Source organism: Narcine bancroftii, chromosome 2 (assembly GCF_036971445.1).
Source record: "Narcine bancroftii isolate sNarBan1 chromosome 2, sNarBan1.hap1, whole genome shotgun sequence".
NCBI lineage: Eukaryota > Metazoa > Chordata > Chondrichthyes > Torpediniformes > Narcinidae > Narcine > Narcine bancroftii.
In genome coordinates this window covers 141,181,097-141,200,972 of record NC_091470.1, presented here as the reverse complement: position 1 = coordinate 141,200,972, position 19,876 = coordinate 141,181,097, and the positions used below count along the sequence as shown (strand labels likewise).

General features: G+C 42.5%; 2 protein-coding genes across 19 annotated transcripts in view; one reads left to right on the top strand and one right to left on the bottom strand.

Moving 5' to 3' along the window:
* Positions 1–14,510, top strand: part of cdk11b (cyclin dependent kinase 11B) — a 60,513-nt gene extending 46,003 nt beyond the window's left edge. For all 17 annotated transcript variants that reach the window (XM_069918230.1, XM_069918236.1, XM_069918239.1 and 14 more), the window contains 8 exons: positions 1,467–1,588; positions 1,858–1,963; positions 6,044–6,165; positions 6,820–6,927; positions 10,448–10,564; positions 11,383–11,531; positions 13,264–13,453; positions 14,191–14,510. In XM_069918230.1, the coding sequence (XP_069774331.1) occupies positions 1,467–1,588; positions 1,858–1,963; positions 6,044–6,165; positions 6,820–6,927; positions 10,448–10,564; positions 11,383–11,531; positions 13,264–13,453; positions 14,191–14,283 (1,007 nt within the window). In that variant the 3' untranslated portion in view covers positions 14,284–14,510. The remainder of the gene's footprint in view (positions 1–1,466; positions 1,589–1,857; positions 1,964–6,043; positions 6,166–6,819; positions 6,928–10,447; positions 10,565–11,382; positions 11,532–13,263; positions 13,454–14,190) is intronic.
* Positions 1–19,876, bottom strand: part of mmp23ba (matrix metallopeptidase 23ba) — a 46,870-nt gene that overhangs the window by 624 nt on the left and 26,370 nt on the right. Inside the window, exons 8-9 of one of the 2 annotated variants that reach the window (XM_069918241.1) lie at positions 17,787–17,957; positions 13,120–14,939 (exon numbers count right to left, since the gene is read on the bottom strand). In XM_069918241.1, coding sequence (XP_069774342.1) covers positions 14,924–14,939; positions 17,787–17,957 — 187 coding nt within the window. In that variant the 3' untranslated portion in view covers positions 13,120–14,923. Of the gene's footprint in view, positions 1–13,119; positions 14,940–17,786; positions 17,958–19,876 lie in introns of those variants that run through there. The other variant, XM_069918240.1, reaches the window with a different exon arrangement.

Here is a 19,876-nt window from a genome sequence, read left to right as displayed (position 1 = left end):
CTGCGGATGAGTCCACCTCTACTATTTCCACTGACAGTTTGTTCCATTTACCCACCTCAGATCAACTTTAAATCTTCCCCTTCTCATTTAAACTGTGCCCTCTAGTTTTAGGTCCCTCTACCCTGGGGACAAGTCTGTGACTGTCCTCTTTATCTATGTCCCTCATTATTTTTTGAACCCCATAGCCTCCATCACTTCAGGGAACAGTTCCAGCTCATTCCGACTTGATGCTAAACTCAAACTTCAGTCCTCGCAATATTTTGGTGACTCCTTTTTGGACCCTCTCTAGTTTAATCGCTTCTCTCCTACAGAGCGTTGACCAGATCTGCACAGAATCCTTCAGATACAGTGTCACCAAGGTCTTGTTCAGCTGTAACCTCATGCCCCAGCCCATGTGCTCAATATCCTGTCTGATGAAGGCAAGGCTTTCACATACCTTCTTCACCAGCTTCCTGTGTCACCAGCTTCAGGGGACTATGTTCTTGTATCTCTGTTCAACAATACTCCCCTGGGCCTATATAAATCACTCTGGGAGTGCATTCTCAATCACTTTCAGGGAATAAATCGGTTGTAGAACGTAGTGAGGTATGGAACAGGACCAGGCCCTTTGACCCACTCTGTGTCTGTCATGATGCCAAATAAAACCAATCCCTTCTGGCTACATGTGGTATGTATCCCTCTATTCCAGGCATACTCAACATTTTGTTTTGGCTATGGCCTTTCTAAGGACCCTACTCAAAGTTTATGGACCCCCTTCTTGGTGGGGGGGGAGGAGGGAAGGAGTGCTGTAGGACCCCCATTGAGAATGGGTGATGGGTTCTAAGCCTGTTAATGTGACTGTCTAAATACCTCTTAAACATTGCTATTACATCTGCTTGCATCATCTCTCTTCACAGCTCATCTCAGACACCTACCGCTTTCTGGGTTAAAAATTGCCCACCACATCTCTTGTCTATGCTTATATAAACTTCGATCAACAGAGAAAATAATCCCAAGTTTATCCACCTCTCCTTCGAGCCCACGAATGTCATTTTAAGCTTCCACATCTTTCCTGTAGGGTGGTGACCAGACCGTACACAATTCTCCAAATATTAATTTCACTGACATTGTTGTGCTAAAAATATGAAATCCCAAATCTCACGATGAAAATAATAAAATGTCTTGATTTCACATTTATATCTGTACTGTTGCAAAACTACTAAAACTAGAATAAATGCGGAAAGGTTATTCCTCGTCGCCCCTGTTAATAGATCACCCCATCGGGCTGAAACCACGTGCCCCAACATTTCCCCCCAACATCCAGGCAGTTGGAGAGTTTGCCTCTTGGCTACTTTTGCAAAATGATAAAGTATATGTCTTTGTTAGGATGTATAAATGATACAAACATAACATCTAAACTATCTGGGGTTCTGACCATGTTAATGACCAATAGCAAAGTGTATTTGTGGGAATTTTATCTCTTTCAGATGAAATAGTAGCTTTGAAACGATTAAAGATGGAGAAGGAAAAAGAAGGTTTTCCAATTACATCACTTCGGGAAATCAACACCATTCTGAAAGCACAGCACCCCAACATTGTCACGGTTAGAGTAAGTGGACAACATTTAAAAGTTAGAGAAATGTTGATGTTACCCTAAAGGGGTATTTCAGAAATAAATTGTACATTGTTTTAATTTCAATTATTTTAAGTGTATGTTGGTGTATTTGTCACTTTAGTTAAGCTTATTCAGAAGTAGCCCTAGAGAGCTGAACTAATGTCGAGGTTTTAAAGTTACATTTAATATTGTAGAAACTCTGCTCAGCAAGAGATTTGAATGTGGCTTAGTGAAAGTAACTACTGATTCTTTTATTTCTTCAGGAAATTGTTGTGGGAAGCAACATGGATAAAATATATATAGTTATGAATTATGTTGAACATGACCTCAAAAGTTTAATGGAAACCATGAAACAGCCTTTCTTACCAGGTACAGTTGTAACATCTGATGGTAACATATCTGATATGAACGAAAAGCTCAAAAAAATCTGCACACAGAACATTGTTTTATAATGCTGCTAATTTTCTAAGATTTAAAATCTTCATCAGATTCATGTTTCCGAAAGACTTCAGTTTCCCAATCCAGAAACCTGACTGTACCTGATAACATCCCCTATATAAGCTACAGAATTGGTCTGTGCTGACTGTGATGCCCAGTCTACACTACTCCCTCTACTTTCATATTAACATTCCTTTCCAAATGCCTCTGGTGGTTTGTTCCAGATATTCACCACCCACTGTGCAATGAACTCCTTTAAATGACACCCTACCCTGTGCAAATGATATACGCCCCTTGTAATGTTTTCAACTTCTATAAAATCATTCCTCAGTTGCATGCACTCTGGTGAGGACAAATCCAGCCCTTCCAATTGCTCTTGTCCTTGAATCCCTCCAATTGGGGAACATCCTGATGAATCCAGTGTGACCATTTTCAGGGAGCTATGAACTTGTAATAAAAGGTCTGACTGTGCATGCACACCTTAAGGTCCCTGCCATTTACTGAACATGTACTGCCAAAATATATTGCCTCTGGATTAAATTTCATCTGCCATAGTTCTGTCCAACCTTCCTCTGGCAACCTTTACTGCTAAGATCATCAATTTGTGCACTGTTAACAAACACGAAACAGACCACCTACACAGATTGTATGAAGGTCCCAGCACTGTTGTTTGTAGTATATGACTGGTTACAGATTTCCAGTCAGAAGTACACCCCCACCACTACTCTCTATGTTCTCTCACCAAGATCATTTTAGATCCAGCAGTACATGGATCCCACATACTTGAACCTGGACCAGCCTGCTGTCAGAACCTTGTCAAATACTGTACTCGTCCATGTCGACTGTCCTGCCCCATCATTTCTCTTGGGTACCTACTCATAACAGAATCAGATTTGTGAAATAGGCTTAACATTATCATTTTGGGTGATTTCAGTTTCTCACTTGCTGTTTGTGTGTTATTTATAACTGAAAATTCTCTGCTAGTATACACTCATCTGTGAAGTTTGTTTTCTTTCCTTCACTAGTTTCAGCCTATTTGTTATTGAAAGGTGCAATAGACACAAAGTGCTGAACGGCCTCCAAGGTTGGGAAGGTTTGGGAAGAATTAGGTTTATCGTTAACAAAGTAATTAGGAATTGGACAGTAACAACAGTGAACTTCAGGTGTTCGGAGGGAGTGTTTGAAGATGGAAGGAAGGTGTTTGATCGTGTGCTCAGGGTCATGCAGGTTGCAGTTCTTGGTTTAAAAGGGTTTTGTCATCAGTTAGAAGGGATTTGGGGAGTATTGAGTGGGACAGGATATTTTCAGGTGAGGGTGTAAATGAAAAATGGAGGATATTCAAAAAAGAAATTTTGAGGGTACAGAGTAGTTATGTCCCAGTGAGGATCAAAGGAAAGGCTGGAAGTCATAGGGAGGCTTGGTTTTCGAGGAATATTGGAAATTTGGTTAGGAAAAAAAAGGGAGGTGTACAAGAGGTATAAAGAACAGGGAGCTGACAATTTGAAGGAGGACTACAAGGAGTGTAGAAGGAATCTTAAGAAAGAAATTAGAAAGGCCAAAAAAAGGCACGAAGAGGCTTTGGCAGACAGAGTAAAAATAAATCCAAAGGGTTTCTATAAGTACATTAAAAGTAAAAGATTAGTGAGGGATAAAATTGGACCCCTTGTAGATAGTGAGGGTAGGCTGAGTGAGAAGTCAGAGGAAATGGGGGAAATTTTGAATGATTTCTTTGCCTCAGTATTCACTAGGGAAAAAAATATTGAACCAGTTGAGGTAAAGAAAAATAGTGGGGAGGTAATGAAGCATATAAGGATAACCGAGGAGGTAGTGATGGCTGTGTTGAAAAAGATAAAGGTGGATAAATCTCCGGGACCGGACAAAATATTCCCAAGGACACTCAGGGAGGCTAGTGGACAGATAGTGGGGCCATTAACAGGGATATTTAGGATGTCACTGGCCATGGGAGTAGTGCCAAAGGATTGGAGGGTGGCGCATGTGGTTCTGCTGTTTAAGAAAGGGTCTAAATGTAAACCTGGGAATTATAGGCCTGTGAGTCTGACGTCTGTGGTGGGCAAGTTGATGGAAAGTGTTCTGAGGGATGGTATTTACAAATATTTGGAGATACAGGGATTGCTAGGGAGTAATCAGCATGGTTTTGTCAGGGGTAGATCATGCTTGACAAACCTGATTGAGTTTTTCGAGGGGGTTACAAAAAAGGTTGATGAAGGGAAAGCTGTGGATGTTGTCTATTTAGACTTTAGTAAAGCTTTTGACAAAGTTCCCCACAGGAGGTTAGGAAAAAAGGTGGAGGCATTAGGTATAAATGAGGAGGTAGTGAAATGGATTCAGCAGTGGTTGGATGGGAGGTGTCAGAGAGTAGTGGTAGAAAATTGTTTGTCCAATTGGAGGCCGGTGACTAGTGGAGTTCCTCAGGGATCGGTCCTCGGTCCACTATTGTTTGTTATATATATTAACGATCTGGAAGTAGGGGTGGAGAATTGGATAAGCAAGATTGGTGGTGTTGAGGACAGTGAGGAAGATTACCGTAGATTAAAAGGTGATTTAGGAAGGCTGGAGGTGTGGGCTGAGAAATGGCTGATGGAATTTAATACAGATAAGTGTGAGGTGTTACATTTTGGAAAGGCAAATCTAAATAGGTCATATGCATTAAATGGTAGGCTATTGAGATGTGCAGAGCAACAAAGGGATTTAGGAGTTGTGGTAAATAGTACCCTCAAGGCTGATACTCAGGTAGATGGTGTGGTGAGAAGGCATTTGGAATGTTGGCCTTCATAAATCGGAGTATTGAATTCAAGAGTAGGGAGGTTATGATGAAATTGTACAAGGCATTGGTGAGGCCAAATTTGGAGTACTGTGTACAGTTTTGGTCACCAAATTATAGGAAAGATATAAACAAAATAGAGAGAGTGCAGAGAAGGTTCACGAGAATGTTGACAGGATTTCAGGGTCTGAGTTACAGGGAAAGGTTGTGCAGACTGGGGCTTTTTTCTCTGGAGCGTAGAAGATTGAGAGTGGACTTGATAGAGGTGTTTAAGATTTTAAAAGGGACAGACAGAGTAAACGTGGATAGGCTTTTTCAATTAAGAGTGGGGGAGATTCAAACTAGAGGGCATGGTTTAAGATTGAAGGGGGAAAATTATAAGGGGAACATGAGGGGAAATTTCTTTACGCAAAGGGTGGTGGGGATGTGGAATGAGCTTCCGACAGATGTGGTCGAGGCGGGATCATTTAAGGAAAGACTGGATAGTTACATGGATAGGAGAGGACTGGAGGGGTATGGACCGGGTGCTGGTCAGTGGGACTAGGAGGGTGGGGATTTGTTACGGCATGGACTAGTAGGGCCGAACTGGCCTGTTCTGTGCTGTAAGTGGTTATATGGTTATTATATGGTTATAGTTAGCGTGACGTTACAGCGCCAGTGACCCGGCTTTGAATCTGACGTTGTCTGTAAGGAGTTTGTACATTCTCCCTGTGTCCGCGTGGCTTCGTCTGCATGCTCCAGTTTTCACCCTCCCTCTTAAAGGTACAGGGTTGTGAGTTAATTTGGGTATAATTGGGCGGCATGGGTTTCAATGGCTGGAATCGGCTTCTGCAGTGTTAAAAATAAAATTTAAAAATTTAATTGTATGGAAGCTTGATTTGTGCTGTGGATAATCCTCAGACAGGATGTGGATCTTGAGATTGAAGTTCAAGTGGGATTGCAGAGAAAGGAAATGAATGGAGTTGTGTGAGGTCAGTACCTGAGTTAGCACAGAGAATGAGGACAGGCCTTCATCTAAGGTTTGCAGAGAATAAGGACTGGCCTTCGTCCAAGGGTTGCGGAGAATGAGGACTGGCCTTCATCCGATGGCTACAGAGAATAAGGACCGGCCTTCATCCGATGGCTGCAGAGGTTGAGAGGAAGAGAGATGGACTTTTACAGTATTGCTCCTTGGGTGGGGTTGTAATGTTGGGTGAAAACGTGTCTAAAATCAGTTGTTGAATTTCCAGGGGAAGTTAAAACGCTTATGATTCAGCTTCTCAAAGGTGTTCGACATCTTCACGATAACTGGATTTTGCATAGAGACTTAAAGACGTCTAATCTTCTGCTCAGTCACTCAGGAATACTAAAGGTCAGTGCAGCTGAAAGAGGATGGAGACATCACAGGTGCATGTCAACTGTGCTGAGGTGGTGGTTTAGGACAGGTCACTGAATAAGTTTGTGATCTATGCTTGTATTGGTCATAATATATAACAAATGCTTCATTGTCTTTGACCAAATGTGTTTCACCTCCACTAATTTTTTTTGGTGAACATTTTATGATTTTTTTGGCTCCTTTTTTCCCCTACAGGTCTTTTATTCTCTATTTCCCATTCCCTTTCTCTTGATTGGGAGCTAAGAATGGTCCTGGAGAGAATTTTGGTTATTTCCCCTAAAGATCTCAACCCCTGTTGCCTCCTGTAAAAGGAACCAGAGATAGGACCGTCTGTTCATTATAAGACCAATGGTGGTCATTGATGCCTCTTTTTAAGTGCATCATGGGCACAACTAATGTACATCCAGCCATTCCGGCAAATCGCAACTCTAGTTAGCACCATTTAAAGCAAACAGTAGGGTTTGTTTCTTTTTAAAATGATCAATGAATTTCAACATTGTGGCTGGGAAATCAGGTGTTTGTATTGCATTCCATTGTTAGTAGAATGCTGAAGGATGTTCTGGGCTCAGATTGGGATATTAACGCAGTAACAAATAGACCTCAAAATAAATACTGGTGTCCATTCTCTAGATTGGTGATTTTGGACTTGCTCGAGAGTACGGATCCCCCTTGAAGCCTTACACGCCAGTTGTCGTAACCCTCTGGTATCGAACACCTGAACTGTTGCTTGGAGCAAAGGTTAGTGATCGGAGCTGGAGTTGGGGTCATGCTGTTCAGAGAGGGTCCAACACTGGCAATACCCTGTGCATCTTGTTCATTCAGCAGAATACTTCTGCTGCAATTATTTATTTTGTCGAGTTTAATAAATTTTCATGATTATATTATACATTGTTATTGTTCAGGTAAAACTGGGAATCATTTCTTGTAAAACTCCAGTAACGGAGACCCAACTTGCTTGAGTCTTCCCACCTGCCAGCGTTTGGCCCATATCCTTCCAAGCCTCTCCTATCTGTGTATATGTCCAATTTTTTTCTTAAATGTTGCAAAACTACATCCCTCAACCATTTCCTCCGGCAGCCTGTTCCATACACCCACCACCCTTTGGTTAAAAATAAAAATGTTACCCCTCTGGCTTCTGTTAATCTCTGACTGATTCCCCTACTCTGGGCAAAAGACTCTTGTTTCACACCATCTATTCCTCCCATGATTCTGTACATCCCTGGAGCACAGTGACCAAAACAGAACAACTCTGTGACACTGTCTCAGATCCCTCTGCTCTGCAACACTGCCCCAGATTCGTACCCTTTTTAGACTCCAAAATGCAGCACCTCGTATGTCTCTGATTTAAATTCCATCAACCAATCCTCTACCTATCCAAGTGACCAAGATCCTGCTGCATTCTTTGGTAACCGTCTGCGATACTAGAACTTTAGTGTCATCTGCATACTTGCTAATCATACCGACTACTACAATTTCATGTACAGGTGGAACCTCTCTTACTCGGTGCTCTGTGATCTGGCAACTCCCATGGTCTGGCACGTTTGAATCTGCCGCAGTTAGTACAAACTCCTTACTGACAGCGCGGGATTGAATCCTGGTCGCTGGCGCTGTAAAGGCGTTGTGCTAACTGCTACACCAACTGTGCCCCCCCCCCCCACCCCAACAGTAATATTTCCTGTTTTAAGCTTTGTTCTACCGTTTATCTTTAAATGGGGGTACCTATAGAGGTCCATTTCTGTTTTCCGGCATTTTCTTTGGTGCATCAATGGATTAAAGAGGTACAACCTGCATATTGATACAAATGACAAACAACAATGGGCCCAGCACCGAACCTTGTGGCATATCACTAGTCATAGGCCTCCAGCCCAAAACACCCTTCCCTCATCACCCTCTGCTATCTCTCCTTGGATCCCATGTGATCTAATCTCTCAGAGCAGCCTACCATTGCAGAACCTTATTGATTGCAGGAATCATATAAACAACGTCTAACACTCTGCCCTTCTCAACCTTCTTGGATCTATCTTCAAAACAATCCAGATTTGAGAGAAATAACCTCCCATTTACAAAACCATGCTGACTATCCCCAATCTGCCCATGTCCATCCAAGTGCATTTTCTTTCAGTATACTGTCTAGTTACTTAACAACCTATAGATGTCAGGCTGTTGTTCCCAGGCTTTACCCTGCAGCCCTTCTTGAATAGAGGAACAACATTTGCCATCTCACCTGTATTTAATTTTGACTCAAAGGTCAGCCAGGGCACCTGCAGCCTCCTCTCCTTGGATATGATCTGATCAGGCCCAGGAGATTTGTCTACCTTCATGCACATTAGGACCTTTTGCATCTCCTCAACTGTAATACTGACTGTTCTCAAGACACTCCCGTTGACTGTTCCAAGTTTTCCAATCTTTTTTTTTTAAATTTTTTATTTTTCAAGTTTTCCAATCTTCATGTCTATCTCCACAGTAAAAGCAAGAGAAGGACTCATTGAGGACCTTGAGCAACTCCTGTGGCTCCACATAGATAACACATTGATTCCTGGAGGGTCCCAATAAGACCAGAAATAGGCCATTCAGCCCATCATCTGCCCCACCACAATCGTGAGCCGATCCATTTTTCCACAGACCCACTGCCCGGCCTTCTCCCCATAAACTCTGATGCCTTGGCTAATCAAGAACCTATCAATCTGCCCAAGTACACCTAATGACCTGGCCTCCACAACCGCCTGTGGCAACACGTTCCACAGATTCACTTCCCTCTGGTTACTTCATTCCTGAAGTTGTGTTCTCTTGTCCTAGACTCTCCCATTGTGGGGAATAACCTTTCTACATCTACTCTGTCCACGCCTTTCAACTTTCAAAATGTTTCAATGAGATTCCCCTCATTCTCAATTTCAAAGAATACAGGCCAAGAGCTGTTAAACACTCCTCGTATGATAACCATTTCATTCCGGAATCATCCTAGTGAACCTCCTTTGCACCCTCTCCAATGTCAGTACATCATTTCTTAAATGAGCTCAAAACTGCTCACAATATTCGAAGTGAGATCTGCAATTGAAAAATATTCTGGTTCAGCATCTGGCACATGGGCCCTGGTCATGTCCTACTCTCATACAGGGTCCCCGTATCCTGTGTTCCCTCTCACACCGTCTCTCTCTCTCTCACGAGGGGTCTCCGCATCTCACACTCTCACATGTCCGAATCCCGTGCTCCCTCTCACGCAGGGTCCCCACGCTCCCTCTCATATAGAGTCTCCATATCCTGTGCTCCCTCTCTCCCAGTTTTTCCCGCTCATATAGGGTCTCTGTATCTCACACTCTCACATGTCCGAATCCCGTGCTCCTTCTTTACGCAGGGTCCCCACCCTCTCTCTCATATAGAGTCTCCATATCCTGTGCTCCCTCTCTCCCAGTTTTTCCCGCTCATATAGGGTCTCTGGTTCTCACACTCTCACATGTCCGAATCCCGTGCTCCTTCTTTACGCAGGGTCCCCACGCTCCCTCTCATATAGAGTCTCCATATCCTGTGCTCCCTCTCTCGGGGGGGGTTCCCAGTTCCCATGCTCCCTCTCATATAGGGTCTCCGTATCCCACGCTCCCTCTCATGCAGGGTCCCCAGTTCCCATGCTCCCTTTCACACTCAGGCCCCCACATTGAGTCCCCATTTCCCACGTTCCTTTTCACACCTTAGTTCCTGCACTCCATCTCACTCACTGGGGCCCTCGCTGCCTTGAAACCTCCTGGTTACTCTGGAAAAGATATCATTCAGCCTTTTAAAAAAAAAAAGTGAATTCAGAGTGTGTTGGAGGAATGATAGGAACAGAATCCAATCTGCTGGCAGTTCCAGGGCTGTGTGACCTGCTGCTAAATTGTTCATGTTTTAATTTAGATTTTCAATGATTCAGCAAAAATGATGCAAGTTGTAAACTGATTTTGTAAAGTGTGCTAAAAAATGTTTTCCCACTGTCATCACTCATTAACCAATGCTCTTATAATAACTGTGTAACATGAGTGAGAACTGCACATTGTTTGCTGCTGTGGTTTTGTGCGTTTTTCTAATTTAAAACCATACAGTACAGGAAGTCATTATCGGCAGGAACAAGCTGTTTGATTTGATCTCTGAGTCAGGCCACTGCTTTAGACTGAGTGCTGAGTTTGTGTGTATTTTACTCCGTTACTGTGTGTTGGATCTTTGATGTGTGTTGGCTGATGTTTCATGGCCAAGGGCTGTGGTGACAGCGGTGCTTTTGTTCCCTGTGCAGGAATACTCCACAGCCATTGACCTGTGGTCTGTAGGCTGCATCTTCGCTGAATTCCTCACCCAGAAGCCTCTGTTTCCAGGAAAATCAGAAATTGATCAGATTAACAAAATCTTTAAGGTAAGGTATCCTACTGAACGACACATGCAGCTCGATTTTATCAGAGGTGAACTAATGACCTAATCCACCAGCTCAAAAAAAAAGTTGCTACTGTTTAAAACAAACTAAAAAGGAAATTCACCAAACGAGGTGAAAACAGCACATTTTAATTAAAGCTGGTGTATGGTCACACGTAAACGTCTAGCTCTTCCCACAAGTTAACCCTGAGAAATCAATGCTTTTTTGTCAGTTTCCAGCCTGAGGCTCTGATTTCCCTCACCTGCTTCCTCATTTCAACACCTTTAATTGTCCTTGGATATATGAAGTTTGTTCGTGCAGCTCTCAGAAATAGTGAGCTTTACCCTCAGTGCGTCAGCCAGGCTGGGCAGAAGCTGAAGAACCCATCACACACAGAGAGGCGGTTCATGTCATTCACGAGACTGTCAGCTTGATATTTCCTCAGATGGTCTTCGATGACGTTATGAGAGTATTCTTATCTATTAGTTCTCTTGAGGGTTGGACTTGGGACATTAGGAATGGTTGATGGTAAATGTTGTATAGCTATTGTTCTCAGTAGGTCACCCTGAGGGACTTCTAACTTCACAACCAACAATGATGTCTTTGTCTCTGTCACTTTAATGAACTTGCATCTTGGTCAGGACTTTGGCAGGTTCATTGAAAATTCTGAAAACATTTTTCTTCATCTCGTGAAGCATCAAACGGGGCTTTTGATTACATTTTCTTTATCGCTGCACAACTGGATCTGCATTCTGCAGAGTGAGAGCTAAACTTCACCACACATGATGTTACATTTGAGTTGTAATTACTGCCTTTTGTAGGAGTTGGGAACTCCAAGTGAAAAGATATGGCCTGGTTACAACGATCTTCCGGCAGTGAAAAAAATGACGTTTACCGAATATCCATTCAACAACCTGCGGAAGCGGTTTGGAGCCCTTCTATCCGATCAAGGCTTTGACCTCATGAACAAGTGAGTGTCAGGGTAACTGAATGAGCCAGACCTTTATGTTTGTTTAACTAACCCTAACAGAAATCAGGAAAGTTGCTGCTAAACAAGAAAATCTACCAATTCTGCGGTCAAATGTGTGTGCAGGGGAGATGCTGTAAATATTTGCAAGGAAAGGTTGTCAATTAAAACCAACTTGAATTCATTAAACAATATTAATCACCTGCTCGTGAACACTTCCTAATGGTAAAGGCACCATATACAAGCCTCATTATTAATGAATACATATTGAAGAGGCGGAGGTATGGGGCAGTAAGTTTGTGGATTATATGAAGGTTGGAAGAGTTGCCATAGGTTACAAAAGGATATAGACAGGATGCAGATTTGGGCAGAAAAGTGGCAGTTGGAGTTCAATCCAGAGAAGTGTGAGGTGATGCATTTTGAAGGTTAAACCTGAAAGCTGAGCACAGGGTTAATGATGGGAAACTACAGTGTGGAGCAGCAGAGGGGCCTTGGGGTCCAAGTCCATACAATCCTCAAGGTCACTGCACAGGATAGATGAGATGGGATGCTGGGCTTCATAAGTCCGGGGGATTGAGTGAGAGAATCAAGAGTTCATGTTGCAACTCTACCAATCCCTGGTGAGACTACATTTAAATTTAGACCTACAGCATGGTAACAGGCCCTTTCAGCCCATGAGTCCAATTACACCCAATTAACCTACACCCCCCCCCCTCCCCCCCCACCCAGTACATTTTGAACAGTTGGAGGAAACCGGAGCCTCCTGGGAAAACCCACACAGACATCGGAGAATGTACAACCTCCTTGTACGATTCAAACTCTGGTCCCGGTCACTGGTGCCTTAAAGGGGTTGCTCCAACTATTTTGCCCAGAATATTGTGTTCATTTCTGGTCACCTCATTACAGGAAGGATGTGGAAGCCTTGATTCACCAGAATGTTGCCTGGATTAGAAAATATGTCTTCTGAGGCAAGGTTAGCAAAGCTGGGACGGACAGGCAGTGCCTGATTCCCAGGGCAGGAATAGCAAACACCAGGGAACATGTGTACAAAGTGAAGGGAGGGAAGTTTAGGGGAGACATCAGGGGTAAGTCTTTTTTACACAGAGAGTTGTGGGTGCCTGGAATGGCTGGGGAATGGTGGTGGAGGCTAAAACATTAGGGTTACAAGGTAGGGAGGGTTTTGTTTTTTTGGGTTGGAATTTTTAGGTTGACACAACATCAGTCAATATTTCTATGTAATATTCTATGTTCCATTCTACAATTCAACTTGTTGCCATATAATGATATTCTTGGAATAGTAAAAGGGCCTGCTGGAAATTGAAATCAGATTTGTTCACTCTTTTTACTGCACATTTGGTTAGTGCTTTAAAGCCACGATTGTGTCCTGCAAATGTGAAATTCTCTGCACATATCAAATTGATAAAGTTCAGTAAAACACCATCATCTGATTGTTCAGAAAGATTGATGGTGTTGTATCTGGAATGTGATCCACGGGCAATAGTGCAGAGTGTATGTTAAATCATTCCATGAATTGCTGTACGAGTTTTATAGCTGCCATGGAAAAATGTGACATCTTGAAGATCTACAATGGTTAAGTGCAGCAGTTTTATTAATAAACCAATATTTAATTCAAACAATTAGCTGTGGCTTGGAAATGAACACCTTACAGTGATAGCCAAGTGCAGAAGAGGATTCTCCTGCCAGATATTTCAAATGTTGTCTGCTTTGAAAACAGATTTCTGACTTACTGTCCGGCCAAGAGAATCACGGCTGAGGAAGCCCTGAAACACGACTATTTCAGGGAGACGCCCCTCCCCATAGAGTCAGCCATGTTCCCAACCTGGCCAGCCAAGAGTGAGCAACAAAGAGTTAAACGTGGGACCAGCCCTCGTCCCCCGGAAGGTGGCCTCGGCTATAGTCAACTGGTAAGTGTTTACATAGATCTTTAAATCAGGAAACCATGCAATAACCTGAACTTTAATGTGGTAACATGTCCAAGTGTGACATCAGGTATATTCACTGTTCTGGCCACTGAGGGGGGGGGGGGGGGGGGGTGAAGGACAGTGCTGTTTTGGGAAGTGGTTGATGGAAGGCTGACCAAGAGGTGAGGTGGACACCAATAAGAGTGATCTGTTGCTGTCAAGGTGAGAACCAGAGAAACAAGGTATAACGATGTGGCGGAGAGCTGAGTTAAACCGGGAGAGGCAAGTCCGGGGTTCAGGAAAACATTTTGCAAGGTACTGATGTGGAAAGTCTCTTCATCTGAACAGTGTGCCTGAGGAATTAAATCTGGAGATGACTGCCTGCTAAAATGATTGGTGTGATCTCACAGCCATGGTGACTGCCTTGTCAACATGTTTATTAATTGTGCATAAAGATGTCAATTCAGCTTTACTGATGAGACAAAACTTGACAGTATTCAAACCAGTCTGCAGGGAACAATGACATTTGAAAGGGAGTACTGGGTGACCAAGAGGCATTGTGAGCCAGAGAGACTCAGGTGATGTTCCCACTTACCCTCACCTGGCCACCTGTCTCTCCCTTTTCTTCTCATACAGACCATCTCCTCGATTAGGCTTGATGATGGGGTCTGGAAATATTCCCACCTTTGCTGTTCAACCTGCTGAGTTTTTGTAAACTATTTTCCCATTTCCTTTGACAGGGAGATGATGATCTGAAAGATACTGGCTTCCACTTGACCACCACGAACCAGGGGGCCTCTGCTGCTGGACCAGGCTTCAGCCTGAAGTTCTGATGCAGGCAGGATGAAGGACACACAGGATTCCTTCTGTAAACTGCTTCTCGTTTCACTGCAGGTCAACAAGGACTTTTCTTTTCTTGGCTAAACTATTCATTTGTAAAATAATCCAATCAAGTTATTTGCAATGTAGAAAATAATTGTTCAACTTGACTGGTCAAAGTGTAATATTTTGTGTACATGTAGAGTTTTGGTAAATTTAAAAATAAATTCCTTTGAAAGAAGTTTTGTTCTGAATGTGGATTCCTTTTCCTCCCACAACCATGTTTAGCTGATGTTAGTAAAAACACAAAAGCTGGAGAAACTCAGCAGGTCAAACAGTGTATGTGCTTATGTATCACTTTATACAGTAAAGATATACAACCAGCGTTTTGGGCTCCAGCCCTAGAGCAAATTGTAAGTATTCTTACTTTAATCACCTAGTCTGCAGTCCTTCATGTTTTATCCCTTAAGCTGATGTTCTAAGTATAATTACCTTTAAACTTGCAGGTTTTATTTGTGGACAGTAATCCAGTACTTCCCTGTAGGTTCCCCTCCCTGCAGGACTCTGCACCCCAGCAAAACCTGTTTACTTTCATCCACAGATGCCAAGTTCAGGTGCGACAGCAGCAGACCAGGTACAGTCAATGGGCAGTTTTCACCGTCGACCTAACCTACAAACAATGCCACAAATTGAAGCTTATTTCGAGATGTGAAACTGTTTTAGACCAAGTTTAAATCATGTTGATTTTCTGCAACCAGTGAAAACACTTGTTCAGTCATGTAGGCTCCGTTATGAAGCCAGTTAAACGAGAAATTCTGCAGGGAGTCACGTGATGGAGTAGAGGCCGGTCGGGAAAACCAATCCTCTCCAGGAAAAAGCAAAGCATAACAAAAATAGAATATAAAGATACAGAGAAGAGAAAGATGGCTCCCAAGAAGGAGAAAGTAAGAACAACTGGGAAAAAAAAGTAACCAAAGAAGAAGGCCTAACCTGCACGAAGGAACAGGATGCCGTGGTGACGAGGAGTGCCCGACCCTCGAGGTCAGTGCCTGCCCTGTGGAGTTGAGACCCACCAGCCAGTGCACTACAAAAATGGCTCTCAGAGCCAAACAAAAGTGATACAAGCAGCTCATCAGGAAAACCAAAAGAGACACAGACACAAAGAAGAGGAAGAAGACCAAGATCTTCACAGAGAAATAGAAGGTAAAACTGATGGACAGAATATAGATAAAATCTATTTTGAAGAACAAATGAGATCATTAAAAGAATGGATGCATTAGAGTTTAGTGCAATTAAAAAGAAAATGAAAGAACAGAAGATAAAATGCAAAGGTTAGAACTGGTCATGACAGAAATAGGGAAAAGAGTAGAGAATGTGGAAGAGCGGGAAACGGCTGTAGAAATGGAAGTAAACGACAAGAGAAAAATTGGAAGTGACAAAAAAATTAAAGAGACACAAGAGTTGTTATCTCAGAAAATTATAGTAGGCGAAACAACATAAAAATAGTGAGCCTGAAGGAGGGTGAAAAAGGCACAGACATGAAGGAATTTATAAAAGAATGGATCCCGAAGGTCCTGGGAATGACAGAAATGGAAACAGAAAGAGCACTAGCTCCGAAACCACAGACACATCAAAAACCAAGATCCATCTTAGTAACATTTTTGAGATACACGACAAGAGAAAATATACTGGAACGGGCAAGGAATAAAATTAGAGAAGATAATAAACCATTGGAATACAAGGGTCAAAAAATATTTTTTTACCCAGACATAAGTTTTGAACTCTTAAAGAGGAGGAAGGAGTTTAATACAGAAAAATCAATCCTATGGAAAAAAGGTTATAAATTAATGTTAAGACATCCAGCCTGGCTTAAAATTTTTATACCTGGGGAGCAAAACAGACTGTTCTCGGATCCAGAGAAAGCGCAAGAATTCGCAGAACGTTTGCAGGACAGAAGAAGAGATGTAACAAGAATGAAGAACAGCTATAAAGTATATATAAAGATGTAAAAACAATGCATATGTAAAGAACTAAAAGAGGGAAAAGAGAAGGAAGGGGAAAAAAGAAGAGAGAGAGCTTTGTTATGTGTTTAAAAACAAAGAGGGAATAGCCGTCACTGCAAAATCAGTTGATGCTGCGAACAAGATTGCAATCCAAATGAAAAGGGGTGTTGTAGTTGCCCGACAAAGGATATGGGGCAACTCAGAGGGGGGGGGGACTTTTGGGGTTAAGGTATTAGTGGATGTGGGAACTGTGGGGGGTACTTTATGTCTTAAATGTGTTGTCGTACATTGTGTAATAAGAAAACTAAGAGATGAAAATGGGGATGGAGGTGGAAGAGGTGTATGCAAGATGGCCATGTTGAACTAAATGACTATAAACATGAATGGAATACATAACCAAATTAAAAGGAAGAGGCTACTAAATTTATTGAAGGAAAAAATAGATATAGCATTTGTGCAGGAAACTCATCTAACTGAAGTGGAACATAACAAATTAAAGAAAGACTGGGTAGGACACTCAACGGCAGCATCATATAATTCAAAAGCTAGAGGTGTAGCCATACTAGTTAACAAAAATGTACCAATCAAAATAGACTAGGAAATAATAGATCCAGCAGGGAGGTATGCAATGATAAAGTGTCAGATATACGCGCCTAACGAGGAGGATCAAAAGTTTATGCAGGATACTTTTCTTGCAGATTGAAGACGCACAAGGAAATATATTGATAGGAGGGGATTTTAATCTTAATTTGGACCCAATGTTGAATAAAACTGGACAAAAGACAAGTAAAAAGAATAAATTAGCCAAATTTATGGTTAAATCAATGCAGGAAATGAAAATGAATAAATGTATTCCATTGGAAAAAATAACATATAATTTAAAAAATAAAGTTGCAATGTTTGAACAAATTTGGGAACCATACATGGAACATATCAGAGAGGGCTTGCCTACGACCTCCATCCCCTAAAATGAGAATGAAAATGATAAGAAGACAAAATGACAAGATTCAGTGTGTAATAAATAGATGATGCATTTTTCTTGTTTATTTTCCTTTGTGTGAAAATATTGTTTTATTGTATATGTTGAATATTTATGGGTTTTGGAGGGGAGTGGGTAAAGGGAGAAAAAAAGACCACTGTGTAAATTTAATGAGAAATGTTTGTACATATTTTGGTTGATATGGTTCATAGTGTGAAAAATAAAAAAATTATTTAAAAAAACAAGGAAGTCTGCAGACAGTGGAGTCGAATGCAGTACAGAAATCCTGCTGAGTTCCTCCACACGTCATTGTCCTTTACGAATCCTTCAGAAATAACACTGTGGCTGAAAGTAAACTGGACATCCCTATCACCTGCTGAACACTTTGACCCATTAGTCATTTCCAATTTAATACATCTTTTACCATGACTGCCCTCTATCCAAAATAGCTTGTGGCCCAGAGATAATTCCACATTCACTGCTCTGAATAACTTTACCATTCCCTTGTTAAATTACAGTCAAATGTTTGTCTTACTCTTTAACCTGAAGCTGCCAGGAGTATTTTGTGAGGATTTTGCCAGCTTTCTTCACCATGCACGTGTAGGTTCCCTCATTAATTGCATTGGCGATAATGCTCAGCTTGTTGTCCTTCATGTATAGGTATCCAGGGTACTCGTACTCCAACATTTCCCCGTCTTTGTACCATCTGAAAAGAAAACAGTATTCACTGCACAGCAAAACTCCGCATGCCCGCGGCACTCGCTGCACCAAACCTACAGGACCGTTTCTCATCCACTGAAAATGTTTGAATGTACAGTGTTTGAACACTTTCCCCATCGAATGCCCCGATTCTGTGACTCACCTAACGCTAGGGGCAATTTACAGTGGATAGTTAACCCTCTGAGCTCTGGTTTTTGGGACGTGGGGGAAACCCACGTTGTGGATGTACTCACTGCAGGCCTGTGCTGAAAATCAGCGGTCAGTGGGCACAGCTCGATCTCACCCGGCAGCCTGGATCAATGAAAACCTGGAACACTCTCACCCCACAACTTTTAAATGGCAGATAATGTTTAAAGGCTTATGAAACTGTTTATAAAAATAAAACAAATACATGAAAATTCAGAAAATATTATTAGAAACCTTGCATTAAAATGTAAAGTTTATCATTTTTTGACTTTCCAGAGCAGGAATCCCCAACAACATGGGTGGGTCTGCACAGAGCCCAGCCACACAGTGGCAGCTCATTCCCTCACAACACTAACCAGAACCATCTCACCCCAACTCCAGGCTGATTGGAATCAAATTTAGACATACCACATGGTGACAGGTCCTTTCAGCTTGTGCTGCTCGATTACACCCAATTGACCTACCAGCCCTAGTACATTTTGAAGGGTGGGAGGAGAACATGCAAACTTCTTACAGACAGCACTAGTTTTGATCCCTGGTCCCCATAGCTGGCGCTGTAACAGCATTTCACTAACCGTGCCACACCATGCGAATCATCTGGAATTGGATAGATGAGGATTGAATCAGCAGGTGGTGCTGAGACATTGACAGACACATCCTTCCTTGGTATTTAAACAGAAAATGTTGGAAGCTGCAGAAGCACAGGCACGAAAGCAAAGCATTTCAAGTCAAAGACCTCCCCAGAGGCTGCCTGGATGAGGTCTCACAGCAGGCCTTGCTTACATTCAGCTCAAAAATAAACACAGTGACCAACCTTGGCATGACTTGTTGATCTCCCTGAAAATTCAGGGGGGGAGGGGGGTGGGAGATTGACCTGATCACAGTGTTGACCCATATCTCGTTTCCTCATCCCTTTGCCCCACTGCCTGGAGCTGCTTTAAACAGGTTCTCTCTGTGTCCCAGATATCACTGGAAAACCTGTGGTTGAAGTAGAAACAATGCTGGAGCAGGTCAAACAGTGTCCCTTACAGAGCAAAGATAATGATACAGAACCACGTCTCGGGCTTGAGCCCTTCATCATCATTAGGAGCCTGCCTACATATTGCTCATGCCTTGATGAGGAGCTCAAGCTCAACGTTGGTTCTGTATCTTAATCTTTGCTCTGTAAGGGACACTGGCTGACCTGCTGAGTTTCTCCAGCATCGTGTGCTTACATCACTGGATAGCTGTCAGAATCGGGCGCTTTGGCCCATTCAAGGCTTTGTGCAATCCAACATCTGTCTGGCTGCGAGGACTTTATTGTGGAGCAGGAATTGTCCACTGATCGAATCCCACCCCCGCCCCCCCTCACCCCGCTGGTGCTAGACGGGTTGCAGGCAGCCCATTGATGACTGACATGCCACTCACAATTCTGAACTAATACAAGACGCGAGAAACCACACATTGTTTATCCTCGTACAGAACTCTGATCACTGAACAGGCAAACACCCTTCACAAAAGGGAAAATCAAGTTCCAGGAAATAAATAATTTTCATGTCAGAGATGCTGTCACTAGCCCTGCATATATATTGCAGCCATCTCCTGCACAGCAAGATCCCACAGCATTTGTTCATTGATGGATAACATTGACCAGTCAGTAGGCAAAATTCCTTCATAATACAGTGGCCTTCACGATGTTTGGGACAGACATTTTCCCCCCTTATTTGCCTCTGTTCTCCA